Below are 21,927 nucleotides of genomic sequence, written 5' to 3'. Positions count from 1 at the left end.
TCTCTTCAGAAAGCATGCAAGCAAGAAGTGAATGGAGTGAAAGATTTAAAGTATTGAGAGAAAAAATATCACCACAAACTTAGAATACTGTTCCCTGTGAAATTATTCTTCAAAAATGAAGGAGAAATAAAGACTTTCTCAGGCAAACAAAAATTGAGGGAATTTCTTGCAATAAGATAGGTCAGAAACTCAGATCCACATAAAGGGAGAGAGTACTGAAGAAGGAATAAGTGAAGTAAAAACTTTTATTTTTCTTATTCTTACTTAATCTAATAGATTATACAGTTTATTCAAAATAATACCAACAATGGATTCAATTGTGTGTGTCTGCATGCTTATATATTAGAGTGGTGCAAAAGTAACTGTTGTTTTTGCAATTATTTTTAACATTTTAAACTCCAACTACTTTTGCACCAACCTAATACCATGTTTCCCCGAAAATAAGATCTAGCTGGACAATCAGCTCTAATGCATCTTTTGGAGCAAAAATTAATATAAGACCCGGTCTTATTGTACTATAATATAAGACCGGCTGTAATATAATACCGGGTGTAATATAATATAATAATATAATACCAAGTTTTATATAATATCATATAACATAACGTAACATAACGTAACATCATACCAGGTCTTCTATTAATTTGTGCTCCAATAGACGCATTAGAGTTGATTGTCCTACTAGGTCTTATTTTCGGAGAAACACGGTATAGTCAATGGTCTAAATGTACCAATTAAAAGACAAATTGTCAGAGTGGTTCCAAAACAAGACCCAAGTATATGTTATCTACAAGAAATCCACTTTAAATATAAAGACACATATAGAGCAAAAGAAAATAGATAGAGGAAAATATACTATGCTAATACTAATCAAAGTAAAGCAGGAGTAGCTGTATTAATTTCAGACACAGCACACTTTAAAACAAGTAAAGTTATCAGAGATAAAAAGGGCATTACGTGATGATATAGGGGTCAATTCTCCAAGAATACATAACAACCCTTAATGTTTATGTCCCTAACAAGAGTGTGAAACTATGTGAGGCAAAAACTAATAGAATTGCAAGGAGAAAAGGTATGTAGAAAGGTTGCAGGATACAATGTTAAAATACAAAATTCCATTGCTTTCCTATATACCAGCAATGAATAAGAGGAATCTGAAATTAAAAACACAATACCATTTACATTAGCATCCCTCAAAATGAAATACTTAGGTATAAATATAACAAAATATATACAAGATCTAAATGAGGAAAACTACAGAACTATGATTAATGAAATCAAAGAACTAAAAAAATGGAGAGATATTCCATATTCACATATAGGGAGATTCAATATTGTCAAGAAGTCAGTTGTTCCCAACTTCATCTACAGGTTCAATGCAATCACAATCAAAATCCCAGAAAGTAATTTTGTGGATAGCGACAAACTGATTCTAAATTTTAAATCGAGAATCAAAAGACCCAGAATAGCCAACACAATACTGAAGAACAAAGTTAGAGGATCGACGCTACCCAACTTCAAGTTATAGTAATCAAGACAGTGTGGTACTATTGAAAGAGTAGAAAATGAGATCAATGGAACATAACAGAAAGTCCAGAAACAGATCCACATAAATACAGACAACTGATCTTTGACAAAAGAGAAAAGGCAATTAAATGGAGAAAGGACAATCTTTTCAATAAGTGGTGTTAAAACAACTGAATATCCATGGGCAAGAAAACAAAAACACCCCACGTGACTAATCTACAGACCTTACACCTTTCAGGAAAATTAACTCAACTCAAAATGAATCACAGACTTAAATGTAAAAGGCAAAACTGTAAAACTCCTAGAAGATAACATAGGAGAAAACCAAGATGACATCACTTGGGTATAGTGATGACTTTTTAGATAAAACATGTGGGGACAGAGTCCCAGAGAGCAGTTTCCAGGCTCTTGGCCTCACGTGGGGGAGGGTGTCACTCGGGTGGTGGTTGGCTGTTGGCTGTAGCTAGTTGGCCAATTGGCTGCTGATATAACTGCCAATTGGCTGCTGATATGACTAATGCTGCTTGGCTGGCTGGTTGGCAGGCAGAAAAGCGTACGACGGATTGTGGATCATGTAGATCCTACTTCGTGTGTCACGCCCAGCCACCAGCAAGAATATAGTGGTATGACTCCCCTATCTATGGTTCCGTAGGCGTTCCTTTTTGGCCTCAGCATATCCTGCATTCTTATGTGTGGAGCGGGAGCTGAAACTGTGCATGACACATGGTGCAGTAAGCAGGGTTTGGTGTCGACCGAAAACTCTCCATAAGGTAAGGGAGCAGTTTATGCATATGAAAGCTCAGTTTCAGAAGGCCTGTGAGGAGCTGCGCCAGGAAACAGCAGGCAAGGTTGGCGTGGGAGACTCGAGCCTCCAGATGGCACACCACTCTCTTGGCCATAGAAGGCGTCGCCTTCCTTTTGGCTATCTGCTGCAGCTGTAGGCTCCGAGGGTTGTGGACATCTAGCACTGAGGCCTCCACCCAGTCGGATGCCTGGCACAGCGAACAGGATTCTGGCCAGGTAGAAATGGTGTCTGACTCTGGGCAGGAGGACATATGGCCCCCATACAGTGTGTGGTACCCAGTAGCCACTGTTCTCAATAGTTGGACCCCTGAGGAGGGGCGGAAGTCAGTTCTTCCCAACTTCATCTACAGAATGGATGGCTCTCCAGCCAGCGTGGAAAGGGCCCTGCAGGTTCTAACTGAGCAGTTGCCAGAGGAGGAGGAGGCGAAGGGTACAGCCGGCCGTGTGGGATGGATGTTCCCCACCACATTACGTTGTAACATGGGGGACGCGCTTAATGAAATAGCTCAGGTACAGGACCAGCAGCCCAGTGGGAGGCACTGGAAGGCACTAGAAGCTCGGGATCGTCGGTTGGAGGAGGTTTTAACCACAGTGCATCATAACTCGGAGAAAGAAGTACTTGTTGGACTAGCCTAGGTGCGGGACCAGGTGTCCCGGTGGGAGACGCTGGAAGCCGGGTTCACCTGTTAGACGAGGAGCTCCACAGTGGAGACTCTGAGGCAGAGGCGGGTGATGCAAGTGGAGACAATGTAGCTCGCGACCCCCAGGCCCGACCCATTATGAAGCAAAAGGTAAAGCATGAGCAAACTTTGGGCCCTGGGGGCGTTGCTGCCGGCAACCCAGCTGTGACTGAGTTCACAACCTACACCCCTTACACTCCCACTGAGTTGCAGGAGCTGGGGAGGCGGTGCTGACAGTGCCCTGGAGAGCCAGTCTCGGCTTGGCTACTGCATTTATGGGATAAGGGGGCAGACAGCATTCTCTGCTCCCCAGGCGAAATGGAAAAGCTAGCCTCTGTGATGGGGCATCCGTCCCTGCGACAAAGGTTACAGAATTGCCATAGGTCGGCCCAAGACTAGGGCAACCACACTCTAATGGAATGGCTCACTGCTGCAGTATACACAGTATGGGGACAGGCTGGCAAGCTGCCAGACACTGTGCGTAAATGGCAATCGTATACTGAACTTACTCAAATCATCCGTGAAATGGGTATGAGACATGCTATGTTCAACCCTAACATGGGGGGGCAGGATGACGAGCGTTTTACAACCAGCATGAGACATCTGGTTTTGGATATTGCCCCTGCAAGTGCTTTTGGATCCTTGGTTGCCATTCTTACATCCTATGTGGGGCAGTGGATCCATGAAATTACCATTGCCATGGCCACCCTAGGGGATGTTGAAAGCTGGTGGCAAAGGAAGTTAAGATAGGAGGTCCGAGAAGTTAAGACCTGGAAGTCCAAGCCAAAAGCAAGGGGGCGAGGTCGCGAGCCTCAGAGAGTAACACGCACACAGACGTGGTTTGATCTTGTGGCAGCAGGACTTAATCAGGAAAAAGTAGACTGACAACCCAATGCACTCTTGTTGGAACTCTGGAAACAGTTGTGTCCGGAACAACTCCATTAGGGGTGGGGCTAAGGTACCCAGTCAGAGGGGACAAGTGGGGACTGGAAGCCCCACGTGGAACTGTCCATACATTGGTCACCTTCTAATGTACAAAGGGTTTGGTCCTAGTTGACACTGGCGCAGACTGCAGTCTTGTTCATGAGAAACGCTGGCTGTGCCCAGAAGTCTGGCTGTGCCCAGAAAGACTGGTGGTACCCTAAGAGACCTGGCTGTGCCCAGGAAGTCTGGCTGTGCCTAGAAAGTAGATAGACATCAAGGGACACCCACTGAGACATTATCTGAACTGGACTGGGACCTTCTTTTTTTTTTCCGTGAGCTGGGTTCCTTACACAGGGCCCCTCGTGGAAGACGCTTGTTGCGTAGATTGTGAGGTGAGACCCTGGAGGGGTGGAGTGTGGGGACAGAGTCCCAGAGAGCACTTTCCAGGCTGTCGGCCTTGCGTGGGTGGGGTGCTGGTTTGGGTGGTGGTTGGCCATTGGCTGTAGCCGGTTGGCCAACTGGCTGTAGCCGGTTGGCCAACTGGCTGCTGATTTAACTGCCATGACTGCGCTAGTTGGTTGGCTGGTTGGCAGGCAGAAAAGCGGACGGCAGACTGCGGATCGTGTAGATCCTACTTCGTGTGTCTCGCCTGGCCGTCAGCGAGAATATAGTGGTATGACTCCCCTATCTATGGCTCCTTTTGGTGTTCCTTTTGGGCCTCACCATATCCTGTGTTCTTATGCGTAGAGCAGGAGCTGAGACCCCACATGACACCCTGCATGACACAACACCACAAACACAATCCATGATAGAAATAATTGGTAAGTTGTACTTCATTAAAATTAAAAATTTCTGATCTGCGAAAGACAAAGTTAAGAGAGTGAGACAACAAGCCAGAGACTGGGAGAAAAATTTTGCAAAAGACACATCTGATAAACAACTGTTATCTAAAATATGCAAAGGACTATTAAAACTCAACAGTAAGAGAACAAACAAAACTATTAAAAAATGGGCACATATGCAAATAAAAACCACAATGAAATACCACCTCACACTTGTTGGAATGACTATCATCAACAAGACTAATAATAAGTGTTGGAGAGGCTGTGGAGAAAAAGGAACCCTCATACACTGTTGGTGGGAATGCAGACTGTGCAGCCGTTATGGAAGGCAGTGTGGAGGTTCCTCAAAAAATTACGAATAGAATTACCATATGACTCAGTAATCCCTCTCCTGGATGTATACCCAGAAAATCTGAAAACATTTATCCGTAAAAGATGTATGTGCTCTTATGTTAATAGCAGCTTTACGGTGGCCAAGACATAGAAACAAGCAAAGTGTCCTCAACAGATGATTGGATAATGATGTGGTATACACTTCTATATACACAATGGAACCTGCCAAAGGAAAGATGAAATGGTGCCATTTGCAACAACATGAATGGATCTTGAGATTATTATGCTAAGTGAAATAAGCCAGACAGAAAAAGTCAAGAACCATGATTTCACTGACATGGGGTATATAAAACTGAAAACAACAAAGGAACAAGACAAGTGAAGAAACAAAAACTCATAGACACAGACAATAGTTTAGTGGTTATTAGAGGGTAAGGAGTGAGGGGGGATGGTAGAAGAGGGTAAGGGGGATCAAATATATGGTGATGGAAGGAGAACTGACTCTGGGTGGTGAACACACAATGTGATATATAGATGATGTATTATAAAATTGTATACTTGAAACCTACGTAACTTTAGTAACCATTGTCATCTCAATAAATTTTATTTAAAATAATGGGCACAAGACCTTAAGAGACACCTCACCAAAGAAGTTATACAGATGGTAAATAAGCATGTGAAAAGATGCTCCACATATGTCATCAGCGAAATGCAAATGAAAACAACAGTGAGCCAGCACTTTCTACACACCTACTAGCATGGCGAAAATGCAGAACATGGCAGCACCAATGCTGGTGAGAATGTGGAGCAGCGGGAACTCTCATTCATTGTTGCTGGGAATGCAAAATGGTACCGCCACAGTGGAAGACAGCTTGGCAGTTTCTCACAAAACTAAACATACTCGTACCATATGATCCAGAAACCATACTCCTTGGTACTTACCCAAAGGAGTTGAAAACTTATATCTGCAAAAAACCCACACACAAATGGGTATAGTTTATTCATAATTGCCAAAACTTGGAAACCAAAATGTCCTTTAGTATGTGAATCGATAAATTCTGGTACATTCAGACAATGGAATGTTATTCAACATTAAAAAGAAATGAGCTATCAAGCCATGAAAACACATGGAGGAACTTTAAATGAATATTACTAAGTGAAAGAAGGCAATCTGAAAAGTCCACATACTATATGATTCTAACTATACGACATTCTGGAAAAGGTGAAACTATGGAGACAACAAAAAGATCAGTGGTTACCAAAAGTTAGGGAGATGGGATGAATTGGCAGAACAGTGAAAACTGCCCTAAATGTCCTCCATACTCTGCCAATTCATCCTATTTATGATACTATATTGACTCATACATGTTATACATTTGTCCAAATTAGTAGAATGTACAAGACCAAGAGTGAACCATAACGAAACTATGCATTTTGGGTGATTATGATGTGTTAATGTAGGTTCATCAACTGTAAAAAATGTTCCCTATGGTTGGGGGTACTGATAATGGAGGAAGCTATCCATGTGTGGGGGCGGGGGTATATGGGAAATCTCTGTATGTACCCCTCAATTCTGCCGGGAATCTAAGCTGCTCTAAAAAATTTGTCATAATTAAAAACAATACAGATGAAAGGGTTGAGAGGGTGGGTATCGGATCCAGGGCACAGGAAAAGGGTTAAGCTCTTAGTGGAAAACCAAAAAGATTTTCCACTAAGACAAGAAGCAAGGAGTAAAGACAGGTACCTAGCTCTACTAATAATTTTAATATTACAATGGTGGCATAATGATGGATTCATGCTGTAATTTGAAAAGTTACTTGATAAATTGTACACTAAAATGGTTAAAATGATAGTTTTATATTTTAACGTGTGTGTGTGTTACTTGATTACTACCCAATTTCCAAATTCTAATAGGTTAAGCATTGATCATTATATATTTCCTGGTTAGCTCCTGTTTAGCTTTTATTTCACTAACTACTCTTGATCTTACATAAGACAAGTCCTATTTAACTTCCTGTAGCCACTGAAGACATATTCCACTTTATCCACAGTTGCCTACTCCTACTTAATGGAATAAACCAAAGGTCTTACCATCTGAAATACATCAGAGCCTTCATCAAAATCCACCATAGCAAAAAATATCCTGTTGGTAAATGCACTGGAGTATCGCCAGGAGTTTGCCAGGATCTGGAATTCTTCATCAGCTTGCCTGGATGCAATTAGATTGGTGAAGACAGCATATAAAACACTTTCAAAAACAATCCAGTTTTATCAGCAGTAAAACAGATTCAAAGATGCAACAGCAGTTTTCCAGTGGGGGGTGAGGGGTGGAGAGACAAGTAAGTCAGGCTCTACTGACAGGGTTAGGACATACCTTGGGAAAGTCTGCCATTGTTTTGACATAAGAGACGCTTTACCCCAAGTGTTGGGGATTTTAACAGAAAGTAGTCATTACCTGACTACACTTCCTACTTGGTGCCTATTTCTTATCTCAAAGCTCTTTCGGTAGTCATTGGAAAAATCCAGCTAACTGCCTCTACAACAATTTTTAATACTCTAAATTACTTCTAAGAGTTCAAAGACAAGGTTGAAGTATAGACTGTGATATTAATTCATTTTAAAAATTGAAAGTACAAAATGCTACTTGGTCAATAAAATATAGTCAGATGATTAGGGTAAAAAATGAGAAGAATCTAGGGAACTGAAATTAATTTAAACCTCAAGTCATATTTGACTTTTCCCTTATTGCCCATATGCTTTCAATTTCTAAGAACTGACAGTTCTTCATTTGTGACTGTCTTCTAACTCTATCCCTTCCCACTTATTTTCATTGCTATTATCTAAACTCAGACCCTTAATATCTGACATTAGAATATCAAAATACTGGCTCTAGTTTCTCCTCCTCCAAGAAACTCCTTTCAGGAACTTATGGGATCCAGGGCACAGGAAAAGGGTTAAGCTCTTAGTGGAAAACAGTCTTGTACCTTCAGAACAGTCTCCAAGTTCTTTCACTGGTTAGTCAAGGTTCTTTATAATCTAGTTCCAAATAATGCATCTAGCTTTTATGTAGCCTTAGTACTAATCAATTTCAAACAGGATCTCTTAATTCCAGCCTTTTATTTATTCTTCTCTGTGCCCTTGTACACATCATTGCTTCTAACCAAATCATCCTACCTCTACAAGTAAAACTGATCCATCCGTCTAGCCTTAGTACAAGTGGTATCTTCTCTATCAGGTCAACCCTAACCTCTCCTGTTACATGTCCTTCCTGAAATTGTATAGTACATATTTATTATATACACAATTCATTTGGTACTTAATCTTAAATTGCCTTACATTGCCAGTAAAATTTTCAGGTGTGGAACTAATTTCCCTAGCCAGATGTTAGGGTAGGGCATCTTGCTTATACTTGTCATCCTGATAGCACCAAATATATATTATTATACATATTGCTATTGCTTAAATTTTATTTTTTGAATGAGCTTAGGATAATGTGAGTAAATTTGGTCTTGTAGAAAGTAAGTTAACTAATGAACACTTAGGTTAACAAGAATTGCACTAATTTGCATTTAATACAGAATTATGAAGGCGTTTATATTTATTCCCTGACATTTGTGTGTACTCTTAATTGCTAGTTATTGAACTGACTGAATTTTGAGTAAGTCTAGATTTTAAGTTTAGTCAGTTAATACCCACTATTCTTTTTCCGTCTTCTATTTACTTTTAATTTATATTCAGCACACACTGCATGAAATAAGCACTGTAGGACCAAATATCTTGATTGTCTCATATCTCTAAGGAAAAAATCCTTTACGAAGAGCTAGCAAAGCTTGGGGTAGCATAGTACACTATTGTGAAACAAGGGTATCTATTTCCTTCACAAGGGCCCATGCTGTCAGAATTTGGAAAGCCTTGAAGATTTTACTAAATTAGCGCTTTACAGAACAGCTTTGACATTTCATTTAAATTAAATTCCCAGATCACACATACTGATCTAAAAATACAAGTAAAAAAACACCAAAAGGCAAAAGCTATTTTATTTTTTAGTATCCACTATTTTTAATTATCTGTAGTGCTTTTGTTTAAAGAAATACCAATCTTTATTCCTAAAAGGATTCAGAAACAGTAAAATAAAATCAGTAAAGCATTATTTGATAAAAGTTTAAGTGAGATTAGTCTCCATTCCCAAGGTTTACAACCACTACAAAATAATCTGGAAAAAAAAGAAACATCTCTAAACCATGCATATTTGTTTTCTTAAAAAAAATTCTCTGGTAATTCCAATCTTGAATGTAGCCCCCTATTACTGCATTAATAAATATCTCTAGCTTTGGGTAGACCAGTTAAAATTTTAGAACTTGCTTCTTCCAAAAATGACAGAATATTTGCTTTATTACCTTCTGGGGTTGTTCTGATAAAACAAGAGTATGAAGTTGAAAGTGCTATATTAATTCTATTGGCATATATTTATATGTATAAGTTGACATCAATTTATAAGATGAGTGTTAGATTTTTAAGTTATTCCTCTGATGTTCTCCCCACTAATATGGACAACCAGGAAATGATTATAAAAGAGCAATAGTATTATGTGTTACCATAAATATCCTAAGTAAGGTATACACATCGTTTATGTACCAAATAAACTCATTTGGTTCTTCTAGGATTGAAAAATGGTTAAAATCTTAAGAGTTATTTAATTTTAAAGTATAGTAGAAAGTTCATACTTGCACACGACACATTGTCTATGAAGCTGAAGAGCAGTGAACATGACAATAACGGAGTAGTTTCTTGGTGGGGCTTTAACAAGGCGACGGAACTTGTCTCCATTCATTCTTATTACAGGTCTTTTATTGGTCCATTCCATCAGTTGACTAACCTTTTCAGATAACACCATCTAAAGAAGACAAAAGGAGCATGCTATTAATACTCTCAAGGCATTTAAAGTTCCTTTTAACTAGGCAACTTACTTAACAACAAGACTAACAAGAAGGCACATAGAAAATGTGAGAGACCTCAAAATAAAATTTGGCAGTTTGGCCTAATGATGATACTTACTCTTAAAATTAATTATTTCATGATGGGATTTAATCAAACACTATGTTTTTGATATGAATTGCTTATTATTTCCTAATAAATAAAATAATATAAAATCATAAACCCTTTCACTTGCCAAAGATTCCACACAATGTTGAGTTAAAACAACTGGCTAGTTTTACATAAGACCTTGTTTCTTCAAAAAAAAAAAGAAACACCCTACACACACTTACAGAGAAACTAGGATAGTTCAAACAATCTTGAAAACAAATTATAAAGTGGGAACGATCCTTGCAGCTGATTTTAAGGTTTACTATATATAGCTATAGTAAGCAAGGCAGGGTAGTAATGATGTAGGGATAGACACAGAGATCAATGGAACAGAACCAAGAACCCAGAAATAGACCTACACAAGTATAGCCATCTGATTTTTCACAAAGGTGCGAAAGGAACTCAATAGAGGGAGCGCATTTTCAACAAGTAGCGCCAGAGCAACTGGACATCCACAGCCAAAAATATGAAACTCCAACTAAACTGTATACTTATACAAAAATTAACTCAAAATGTATCACATACTTAAATGTAGAAATGAAAACTATACAAATTTCAGGAAAAAAAAAATATAGGACAAAATGTTCAGGATCATGGGGTAGGCAGAGTTCTTACACCTGACACCAAAAGCACGATTCATAAAAAAAAAAAAAAAAAGATAAATTGGACCTCATCAAAATTAAAAACTTTTGCTTGGGGCAGCCAGATGGCCCAGTTGGTTAGAGTGTGAGCTCTTAACAGGGTTGCCGGTTCAAGTCCCACATGGGCCAATGGGCTGTGCCCTCCACAACCAGATTGAAGACAATGAACTGCAGCTGAGTTCCTGGTGGGCAGCCGGATGGCTCAGGTGGTTAGAGCAGGAGCTCTTGACAGCAAGGTTGCCAGTTTAATTCCTGCATGGTATGGTGGGCTGCGCCCCCTGCAACTAAGATTGAACACGGCACCTTGAGCTGAGCGGCCACTGAGCTCCCGGACGGCTCAGTTGGTTGGAGCGCATCCTCTCTACCACAAGGTTGCCGGTTTGACTCCCGCAAGGGATGGTGCACTGCGCCGCCTGCAACTAACAATGGCAACTGGACCTGGAGCTGAGCTGCGCCCTCCATAACTAAGATTGAAAGGACAACAACTTGACTTGGAAAAAGCCGTGGAAGCACACACTGTTCCCCAATAAAGTCCTGTTCCCCTTCCCCAATAAAAATCTGGGGGGTGAAAATCACAATGAAGTATCACTACACACCTGTCACTAAAGTAAAACACAGTGACAATACCAAATGTTGGTGAGGATGTAGAGAAAATGGATCTCTCATACATTTCCGGTGGGAATGTACTATGGCACAGCCTCTCTGGAAAACAGTTTGGCAATTTCTTAAAAAATTAAACAACTAACTATATATTGACTATACAATCCAGCAGCTGCATTCCCAAATATTTATCCCAAGTAAATGAAAATTTATGTCTACACAAAGAAAGAGCTAAATTTTGTTTGTTTCTTTTTAACAGCCAGTCACCAAAAGGCAATGGAAGAGAAGCATAGTTAGTAAACAAGACTTTCAGTTGACATTCATGCAATCATATTTATTTATACTGCCCCTCATCTTCACCCTTATATTCAAACTTTGCAAGAGTAGTAACACAGGAAAAGGAAAAGGAAAAAAAATGCAGAAGAATTTCAATGCAGAATTAATGCTAATTTATGGTTTTGTTCTTCTTCAAAGGGATATATTTATAAAAAGCTGGGAAATCATGGAGTGGTTCATTATTCAGAAGCATTTGACCAGTTACATTACATTTCCCATTGCTGACAATGAAATTTGGCCAGGGCAGTGGGGTTCAAACTTTAAAAATAGTTCTCTCCCATGAAATTCAGTCATTAGAGAACAGACATTAGGATGTACCTTTTTACTTTGGAAATGGAACATGAACATACTAGCAAAATAACACTCTTTGAAAGATAGGTGTCAATAATGCAGATGAGTTGCCTCAGACTTAGGGTAAGAAAAATAATCCCTAGAACCAGTAAGAATAGCTTCTGTAGCTTTAGTCACCTCAACACAATTCTAAAAGAATGCATGTCTAGCGGGTTGTAACTGAGTGACCTTGAATGATTTTCCTAAGTGGTCAAGGACTAAGGACACAAACATATTAATCCCCCCATCCCCGCTAGATGTTTCACAACACTTTTTAACTGTATTCTAGCACTTATTCTAAGAAACTTCTGACATCTGCTTCCTTCTCTAGACTATTAGCTACTAGAGAACAGACACACACAGTACTTTACCACATAGTTGGCCCTCATAAGTGTGTACTGAATTTCTATTTAACGGAACCCAGCTGGGAATGGTTTCACTTGCATATTACGTTAACACACAAGGAAGAGGGCAGACAGGTGGCTCAGTTGGATAGAATGCGAGCTCTGGGCAACAGGACTGCTGGTTCGATTACCACATAGGCCAGTGAGCTGAGCCCTCCACAACTAGATTGAAGACAACAAGCTTCCGCTGAGCTGCTGGTGGGGTGGTCGGATGGCCCACTTGGTTAGAGCGCGAGCTCTGGGCAACAGGACTGCCGGTTCGATTCCCACATGGGCCAGCGAGCTGCGCCCTCCACAACTAGAATGAAATCATGAGCTGCTGCTGAGCTCCCGGGTGGCCAGATGCCTCAGTTGGTTGGAGAGCGTGCTCTCAACCACAAGGTTGCCAGTTCGACTCCTGCGAGGGATGGTTAGCTGAGTCCCCTGCAACTAAGATTGAACACAGCACCTTGAGCTGAGCTGCCACCAAGCTCCTAGATGGTTCAGTGGGTTGGAGCACAGGTTCTCAACCACAAGGTTGCTGGTTCGACTCCCGCAAGGGATGGTGGTCTGCGCCCCCTGCCAACTAACAACAGCTGGACCTGGGGCTGAGCTGCACCCTCCACAACTAAGATTGAAAGGACAATAACTTGACTTGAATGGAGCTGATGAGTCCTGGGAAAAACACACCACTGTTCCCCAATTTTAAAAAGTCCTGGAAATACACACTGTTTCCCAATAAAATCCTGTTACCCTTCCACAATCATAAAATATATATATATATGGAACAAAAGATGATTGCACACATAAACACTTACATAGAAACGGAACATTTTTAATACTGGGAAGGGAATAGTAACATGGATCCTAAAAATGCATGATTTAACTTTATAGCATGTCTGAATTCAGCCACTACTGAAAAAATATATATTTCCTGAGTATATCTCTATGAATAAGAGAAAGATGGCATGAAAATTAGTTTTGTAGCAGATACAAAATAATTCTGGTAAGAACCACAAAGTGAATATACCACACATGGAAAACTGAATGTAGACTCTAAGTCCATAGAGAAATATATACTCTCAAAAGACTGATATAACAAATAATCAACAAGACTTGTGGAACAATAAATGATACTAAGGAAACAGGTCATGGCTAAAGGCAGAGAAGAGAGTGAACTAGAATAGAAGGTACAGAGAATAAGGGACAAGGAGTGGATGCTAGTTCATCTTTTAATAGAATCAATTACCAACAATTTTCAAGAGTAGGGAATATTTTATTTAAATTAAGCCTGAATAGATTAAATCTGTTCAGTTTTTCCAGTAAAATGGGTCCCTATTATTTGATACAGCCTTAATGAGTCTCGCAGCTAACAGAACAATACTGGTTCATACCGTTTTTCCTCCCAAATAAGACCTAGGCAGACAATCAGCTCTAATATGTCTTTTGGAGCAAAAATTAATGTAAAACCAGTATATTATATTATATTGTATTATATTGTATTATATTGTATTATATTATATTATATTATATTATATTATATTATATTATGTTATAAGACCTAGTCTAATATTATAGTAAAATTAGATCGGGTCTTATATTAATTTTTGATCCAAAAGACACATTAGAGCTGATTGTCTGGCTAGGTCTTATTTTTGGGGAAACATGGTAGTTTTAAAATATGCATTCTCTATTTTAAAGCAGCCATTAATTTTGTTATATTTTCAAATTAAATTTGACAGTAACCGGCAAATTCAAACAGATGTAGCTATTTCATTCACCATGGCTGCAGATTCTATAATACTTGGGGCTATTTTACTAAAAAGTGTAAAACAGGAACAGGTACTGAGTTTTATATAGTCTAACTCTATCCAATCACATAGCTATATGATCATTCCAACAAAACAAGTACATTTGCTTTGAATTAGCTATAAATATACGGAGTCTTCTTGAACAAAAAATCTTGAATAAACTTTCAACCAGGTCTATGTAAATCATTTACAATATTCCGCTTCCTGTTTATTACTAACTGGAAAGAAGAGATTTCAGGCTATTGAATCCCCAAATAATTTATTGAGTAGAAAAAATTATTTCAAAGGAATTACAAATTCTTTTTAAAGCTCTTGTAAAATGTAAATATTACCTCAAAAGACTACTTAATACAGAGGCAATTAGGTTACTTTCTGAGTTCATTTTCTTTATTTTATTTTTTTATAAAGATTTTATTGGGGAAGGGGAACAGGACTTTATTGAGAAACAGTGTGTACTTCCAGGACTTTTCCAAGTCAAGTTGTTGTCCTTTCAATCCTAGTTGTGGAGGGTGCAGCTCAGCTCCAGGTCCAGTTGCCATTGTTAGTTGAAGGGGGCCCAGCCCACCATCCCTTGCGGGAGTCGAATTGGCAACCTTGTGGTTGAGAGGATGCACTCCAACCAACTGAGCCATCCAGGAGGTCAGCGGCAGCTCAACTCAAGGTGCTGTGTTCATTCTTAGTTGCTGAGGCGGAGCCCACCATCCTTTGTGGGACTCGAGGAGTCGAAACAGCAACCTTGTGGTTGAGAACCCACTAGCCCATGTGGGAATCTAACCGGCAGCCGTAGGTGTTAGGAGCACGGAGCTCCAACCACCTGAGCCACCAAGCTGGCCCCACAAAATTAAATTTATAAGCAATGACTTTCACAATCAACTGATTTGCCACCTTCTTGTAGTTTATTACTTGAAGTACATTTTCAACTATTCAAATAAAAAATAACAATAACATTCACAATTAAAATATAATACCAGGGCTGGCCTGGTGGCTCAGGAGATTGGAGCGCCGAGCTCCTAAAGCCGAGGTCACCAGTTTGATTCCCACATGGGCCAGTGAGCTGCTCCCTCCACAGCTAGACTGAAGATAATGAATTGACCTGGAGCTGATCTGCGCCCTCCACAACTAGATTGAAAACAGTGACTTGACATGGAGCTGATGGGTCCTGGAAAAACACACTGTTCCCCAATATTCCCGTTAAAAGAAAAAAGAATAAAATACCAGATTTCTAGACATGATGGTTCAGTAGGTAAATGCTGTGCTTACCCCCTCTCACAGCCACATGAAAATTACCACTAAACTACAGAACAACCATCACTGAGAATTGCATGAAGTCAAGCTCAACTGAAGCCCTACAACTAAGGACATAGAGAAGAAACCACCTCGAGACTGGTAGGAGGGTCAGAGACACAGAATGGGCTGGTCCCACACCCACATGGGACCATTAAAAATTGGGAGGTATATCTCGGCTGTGGAGGTCCCCTCCAGAGATGGAAGGGGTCCCAGACCCACACCAGGCTCCCAAGCCCAGGGTTCCAATGCTGGTGAGAGCAGCCATCATTATTTCTGGCTGTTTAAACCAGCTGAGATTGTGGCTGAGTGAGATGGAAGGTGGCTAGAATCCTAGGGACTCCTCTTAAAGGGCCCATGCATGGACTTACTCACTGACCTGCTGACGGACTCACTCACTCTGAGCTCTAGTGCTGGGGTAGCAGCTCAAAAGGCACCACACAAACACACGGGGAGAAACTGAGTTTTTTGGCTTCAGGGCCAGGGCTGCAGGGGGCAGCTTTCTCCTGGACCAAGAAGTTGATGGAAACTACTGTTTCTTTATTGAGCCCTCAACTTTCCCGTGACGCAGACTCGGCGTGCAGCTGAGTCTCCCTCAGCCTGGCTAACATGGATTGCCTCACCTGGTGATTCACTGAGACCACGTCCCACCCAACTTTTGGACCCATCCAAGCCGCTTCCAGTGGCTTTTCCATACAAACGGCCTGTCTTGGCTCATACTGTGGACTTTCCTAAAACCTCTCAAAGGTTCACAAAACCCAAGTAAGCAACACCTGGTCTTGGCATGTCTTGTACCTCTGGCGGAGCAGCCCTAAGCCCAGCCATAGGCTACAGCCAACCTTGCTTGCAGCTTGGCCTCTCGAGGTACCTCCAAGCACAACCTGGTTGGTGGCCTTCTGCAGACTGCTTCATGGCTTATGCAAGGCGGTACTAAGCAGGGCACAGGCTGGGGCTAAACTTCACCTGCAGTGGGGTTCCTCCCAGGAAGCCCCAGATCTGGCACTCCCAGTGCGCAGCTTTGAACCCAGCCGGACCTTCACCCACCCACCTCCAAAAACAACAAACACAAAGGGCAGACTAGGCAGGCACCAGAGACCTGCTAAAGTGAACTTGGCTCTGTAGGGTCAGCCTCTGCACAGTAGTTCTTCCACTGTAGTCACAGCCAGTCCACACAACCAAACAGCCTGAGAGTCAATCCCTCCCATTCACATGTAAACAGCAAACAAGGCTCAACTACACCAGGAGGATATACACAACCCACACAAGGGACACACCTGGAGCAACTGGCTCTGGTGACCAGGGAGACTGTGCCACTGGGCCCCACAGGATCCATACTACATATGGCTACTCTACTAAGACTGGGAAGCATAGCAGTACTACCTAATATATAGAAACAAACACAGGGCCAAAATGAGGAGACAAAGAAATATGTCCCAAATAAAAGAACAAAGCTCCAGAAAAAGAATTAAACAAAATGGAAACAAGCAATCTATCAGAAGCAGATTTCAAAACACTGGTTGTTTTGAACGAGTGTTCAGTGATCTCAGGAATGTTCAATCATCTCGGAGAACTTCAGCAAAGATACAGGAAACATTAAAATGGAGATAGAAAACATAAAAAAGAACCAATCAGAAATGAAGAATACAATAACTGAAATGAAGACTACATTAGAAGGAATCAATAGTAGATGAAACATGGGCCGGCCCGCTGGCTCAGGCAGTTAGAGCTCCATGCTCCTAACTCTGAAGGCTGCCGGTTCGATAAATACATGGGCCAGTGGGCTCTCAACCACAAGGTTGCCAGTTCGATTCCTCAAGTCCCTCAAGAAATGGTGGGCAGCACCCCCTGCAACTAAGATTGAACACGGCACCTTGAGCTGAGCTGCCGCTGAGCTCCCAGAAGGCTCAGTTGGTTGGAGCGTGTCCTCTCAACCACAAGGTTGCCAGTTCGATTCCTCGAGTCCCGCAAGGGATGGTGGGCTGTGCCCCCTGCAACTAGCAATGGCAGCTGGACCTGGAGCTGAGCTGTGCCCTCCACAACTAAGACTGAAAGGAGAACAACTTGAAGCTGAATGGCACCCTCCACAACTAAGATTGAAAGGACAACAACTTGACTTGGCAAAAAGTCCTGGAAGTACACACTGTTCCCCAATAAATTCCTATTCCTCTTCCCCAATAAAATCTTTAAAAAAAAAAAGCAGTAGATGAAGCCGAGAATCGAATCAGCAATTTAGGAGATAGCAGAAAACACCCTATCAGAAGAGCAAAATAAATCCAAAAAAATGAGGAGAGTTTAAGGGGCCTCTGGGACACTATCAACCATACTAACATTCACATCATAAGGGTACCAGAAGAAGAAGAGTGCAAGGAATTGAAAACCTATTTGAAGAAATAACCATGGAAAACTTCCCTAACCTGGTGAAGGAAATAGATATATAAGCCCATGAAGCACAGAGTCCCAAAGAAGACAACTCAAAGAGGCACATACCAAGACACATCATAATTAAAATACCAAAACATTAAAGACAAAGAGAGAATCTTAAAAGCCACAAGAGAAAAGCAGTTAGTTACCTACAAAAGAGTTCCCATAAGACTGTTAGCTGATTTCTGAACAGAAACTTTGTAAGCCAGAAGGGATTGGCGTGGAATAGTGATAAAAAGCAAGGACCAACAACCAAGATTACTCTACCCAGCAAAGCTATCATTTAAAATCAAAGTACAGATAAAGAGCTTCCCAGACAAGAAAAAGTTCATCATCACCAAACAAGTATTACAAGGTATCTCAGAGGGACTTCAAGACAAAAAACCAAAAGATCAAAAATATGAATAACTTGTGTGGTTTATAAAATTGGACACTTGAAACCTATGTAATTTTACTAACCATTGTCACCCCAATAAATTTAAATTCAAAACAATTAAAGAAAAGAAACATTTGTGTTGATCACACTAACAACTTTGATAAAAATATCTCTGTATCATCACATAGTCAATTTTCAAAAAATATGAATAATAACATGACAATAACTACAAGTATCCCCCATATAACACGGCACTTCTATAACACGGTTTCGCTCTAACATGGTTCAAGAATTGAGGAAAACCCTCGTACAACACAGCACCCTAGAACACGGTTTTCACTCTAACACAGTTTGAAAATTAAGAGAAATCCCCAAACAATACAGAGTGTAAAAAGAGCTTTTAAGAGCAAAAAATATCTCATTCAAAATTAGGGAAATCCCTGAACAACACAGAGCACAGGAAGAGTTTTTAAGAGCAAAAGACTTCTCATTTGAAATTTTTCATTCGAGCATGGATGTTGTATCAGATTTGACTACAGAATTTTAAAATTTATTAGAATTTTAAATCCAATTTTTTTGTGGAATATTAAGTTCAGAGGATGAAGATATCTCGTCAAAAAGAAAATGCCCTCGGTTAATGGTGCTTAATAGTGATGACAAAGAAAACATTATTTAATACATACTTAATACAAAAGTATTACTTAATACTTTTGGTGAAAATTGCTTTAATAAAGATATTTCTCTTAATTATGAAAATATAATAGTACTATTTTTTTTAAATTTTTGGAACCTAACCCCCTTTTTTGTATTAGTTCTTTGTTTCATGTAACATGGATTCACGTAACACAGCATTTTTTTAAGGAACCTAATACCCGTGTTATACGGGGATTACCAGTACATATCTATCAACAATTACTTTAAATGTAAATGGATTAAATGTTCCAATCAAAAGATAGTGTGGCTGAATGTATATGAAAACAAGACCCTTACATATGCTGCCTACAGGAGACTCACTTCAGATCAAAGGACACACACAGACTGAAAATAAAGGAATGGAAAAAGATATTTCATGAAAATTGAAACAAACAAAATAATCTGGCGTAGCAATACTTACATCAGACAAAATAGACTTTAAAACAAAGGCTATAACAAGAGACAAAGGACTCAGTAATCCCACTTCTGGGTATTTATCCAAAGAAACCCAAACTGCTACTTCAAGGGGATGTGTGTATCCATATGTTCATTGCAGCATTGTTTACAATAACCAAGATGTGGAGGCAGCCTGGGTGTCAACCGATGGGTGAATGGATAAAGACGATGTGGTACATACTGGTATATACAATGGAGTATTGCTGAGTCATGGAAGAGAATGGGTTCTTGCCATCTGCAGTGGCATGGATGGACCTGGAGGGTCTTGTGCTGAGAGGAATGTGTCAGCCAGAGAAAGACGCAATGTGATTCCGCTTATATGTGGAATCCAAAGAACAAAACAAACAAACAAAACAAAACAAAAAACTCATACAGAGAACATTTTGATGGTTGCCATATGGGAGGGTTGTTGGGGGATGGGTCAAAAAAGGGAAGGAATTCAGAAGTACAAATTGGTTGTTACAAAGTAGTCAAGGGGATGTAGGGTACAGCATAAGGAATATAGTCAATACTACTGTAATAACTATGTATGGTGTCAGATAGGTACCAGCTTTGCTGGGGTGGTAGATGGGAGGGAATAGGGGGTAGGGTGAAAAATGTGAAGGGATTCAGAAGTACAAATTGAATTGTAACTATATATGTTATATAGCTACAAATTCGTCATGGGGCTATAAAGTAAAGCACAGGGAATATAATCAATGATATAGTAATAACTATGTATAGTGCCAGGTGGGTACTAGACTAGTCAGGAGTATCACTTCTGAAATTAAACAAATGACTAACCACTATGCTGTATACCTGAAATTAACACTGAATTAGTTGGTAATTCTGAATACCAACTAATTGAAAAATTTAAAATGGGGAGAAGAGGGTGAAAAGAAATAAGAGGTTCAAATATCCAGGTATAAAATAAATAAGTCATGGGGATGAAATGTGTATCGTAGGGAATATAGTCAATAATGTTGTGATAGCATGGTATGGTGTCAGATGGTTGCCAGACTTAACATGGTGATCACTTCTTTAGGTATATAAATGTTGAATAACTATGGTGTGTACCGAAAATTAATATAATATTGTATGTTAACTATATTTTAATAAAATCTTTAATATACATATATGTAATGGTTATCAAGACAGAAAGTTAATGAAGCCTAAAGTCCTTCTATTCTCCTGAAACATTTTAATTAATATGGCCACACAATAATCCCACTAACAGGAAGTCAATTAATATCTCTAATCCTGTTAGTAATAATCAAGTATGATGAAAATTTTGGGACTGCAAGGGATTGAGGGCCAAAAAAGGGCAGGGAGATAACAGTTCATTTTCATTCTATCTGCTTCCATAATATTTATCTCAATTAGCTTTAGCAAAGTACCATGTTTCCCCGAAAATAAGACCTAGCCAGACCATCAGCTCTAATGCATCTTTTGGAGCAAAAATTAATATAAGGCCTGGTATTATATTATATTATATTCATCCGGGTTTTATATTATAGTAAAATAAGACCAGGTCTTGTATTAATTTTTGCTCCAAAAGATGCATTAGAGCAGATGGTCCGGCTAGGTCTTATTTTCAGGGAAACACGGTAGATTAAACCTTAACAAATTCTCCTACTGGCACTGAATATCACTCATCAAACTAGCATATAGGAATCCATTATCATTTAAAACTAAAATATAATCCAGCCATTAAGATTTCTCTCGAATTTTAGAATAAAGCTAAGCATCACCAGTCTGAATTCCTCTAAAATGCACCTCCCTTTCCCCCAAAAATTATTTGATTATAGTTGTGTTCTAGACCATCAGTGTTTAATTCATAAAAATTCTTGATATTTTTAGCTTTCCAAATCATCCACTAGCCTTTAGATGTTAGAAAAATAAATTTCCTGGTTAAGCAATAAATTTCCAACTCCACCCTTAAATTACGAGTGAGACTGAAAAGATCTGAAAATATAATTGACAAATAATGACCGAAGAAGACAGACAGTGAGCAGAGAAAAGAGCATTTTTAATTCTTAAATGCCATCTGCTCCATTCTCAGTTCACCTACTTGCTGGACAGGACTCAAATATACCATTGTTCCTTCTTGATGTTTTATTTTGGGGATGGTGTCTCAATGTCTTTGTTTTTCAGCTGCTAAGCCTTTGTTTTTTAATAACAAGATATTTTCTAAAGAATTGCAGGGGTTTTGCATGTGTGACACTTTCGTGTGTCAGTTCTCAAAATAATATCAGAGAATGTAGAACTTTCCAATAACCTGCCTTATCAAAATGTGCAGGTAATTCTATTTTCTAAATAATCCTCATAAAACCACTATAAAAAGATCAATTGATAAAACATTTTACTACTGCAGAGAAACACATTTTACTTTTTAATCTTCATCTAATGTCTTCTACATGCT

General features: G+C 39.7%; 1 protein-coding gene across 5 annotated transcripts in view; it reads right to left on the bottom strand.

The window, feature by feature from the left end:
• Positions 1–21,927, bottom strand: part of MAGT1 (magnesium transporter 1) — a 66,624-nt gene that overhangs the window by 40,770 nt on the left and 3,927 nt on the right. For all 5 annotated transcript variants that reach the window (XR_013992987.1, XR_013992988.1, XR_013992989.1 and 2 more), the window contains exons 2-3: positions 9,835–10,004; positions 7,202–7,319 (exon numbers count right to left, since the gene is read on the bottom strand). Coding sequence is in view for 1 of the 5 variants with exons in the window: in XM_081043758.1 (XP_080899884.1) it covers positions 7,202–7,319; positions 9,835–10,004 (288 nt within the window). In the remaining 4 variants the exon portion in view is untranslated. The remainder of the gene's footprint in view (positions 1–7,201; positions 7,320–9,834; positions 10,005–21,927) is intronic.

This window comes from Rhinolophus hipposideros (assembly GCF_964194185.1).
Source record: "Rhinolophus hipposideros genome assembly, chromosome: X".
Classification (NCBI taxonomy): Eukaryota; Metazoa; Chordata; class Mammalia; order Chiroptera; family Rhinolophidae; genus Rhinolophus; species Rhinolophus hipposideros.
This window is presented reverse-complemented; position numbering and strand designations above follow the sequence as displayed.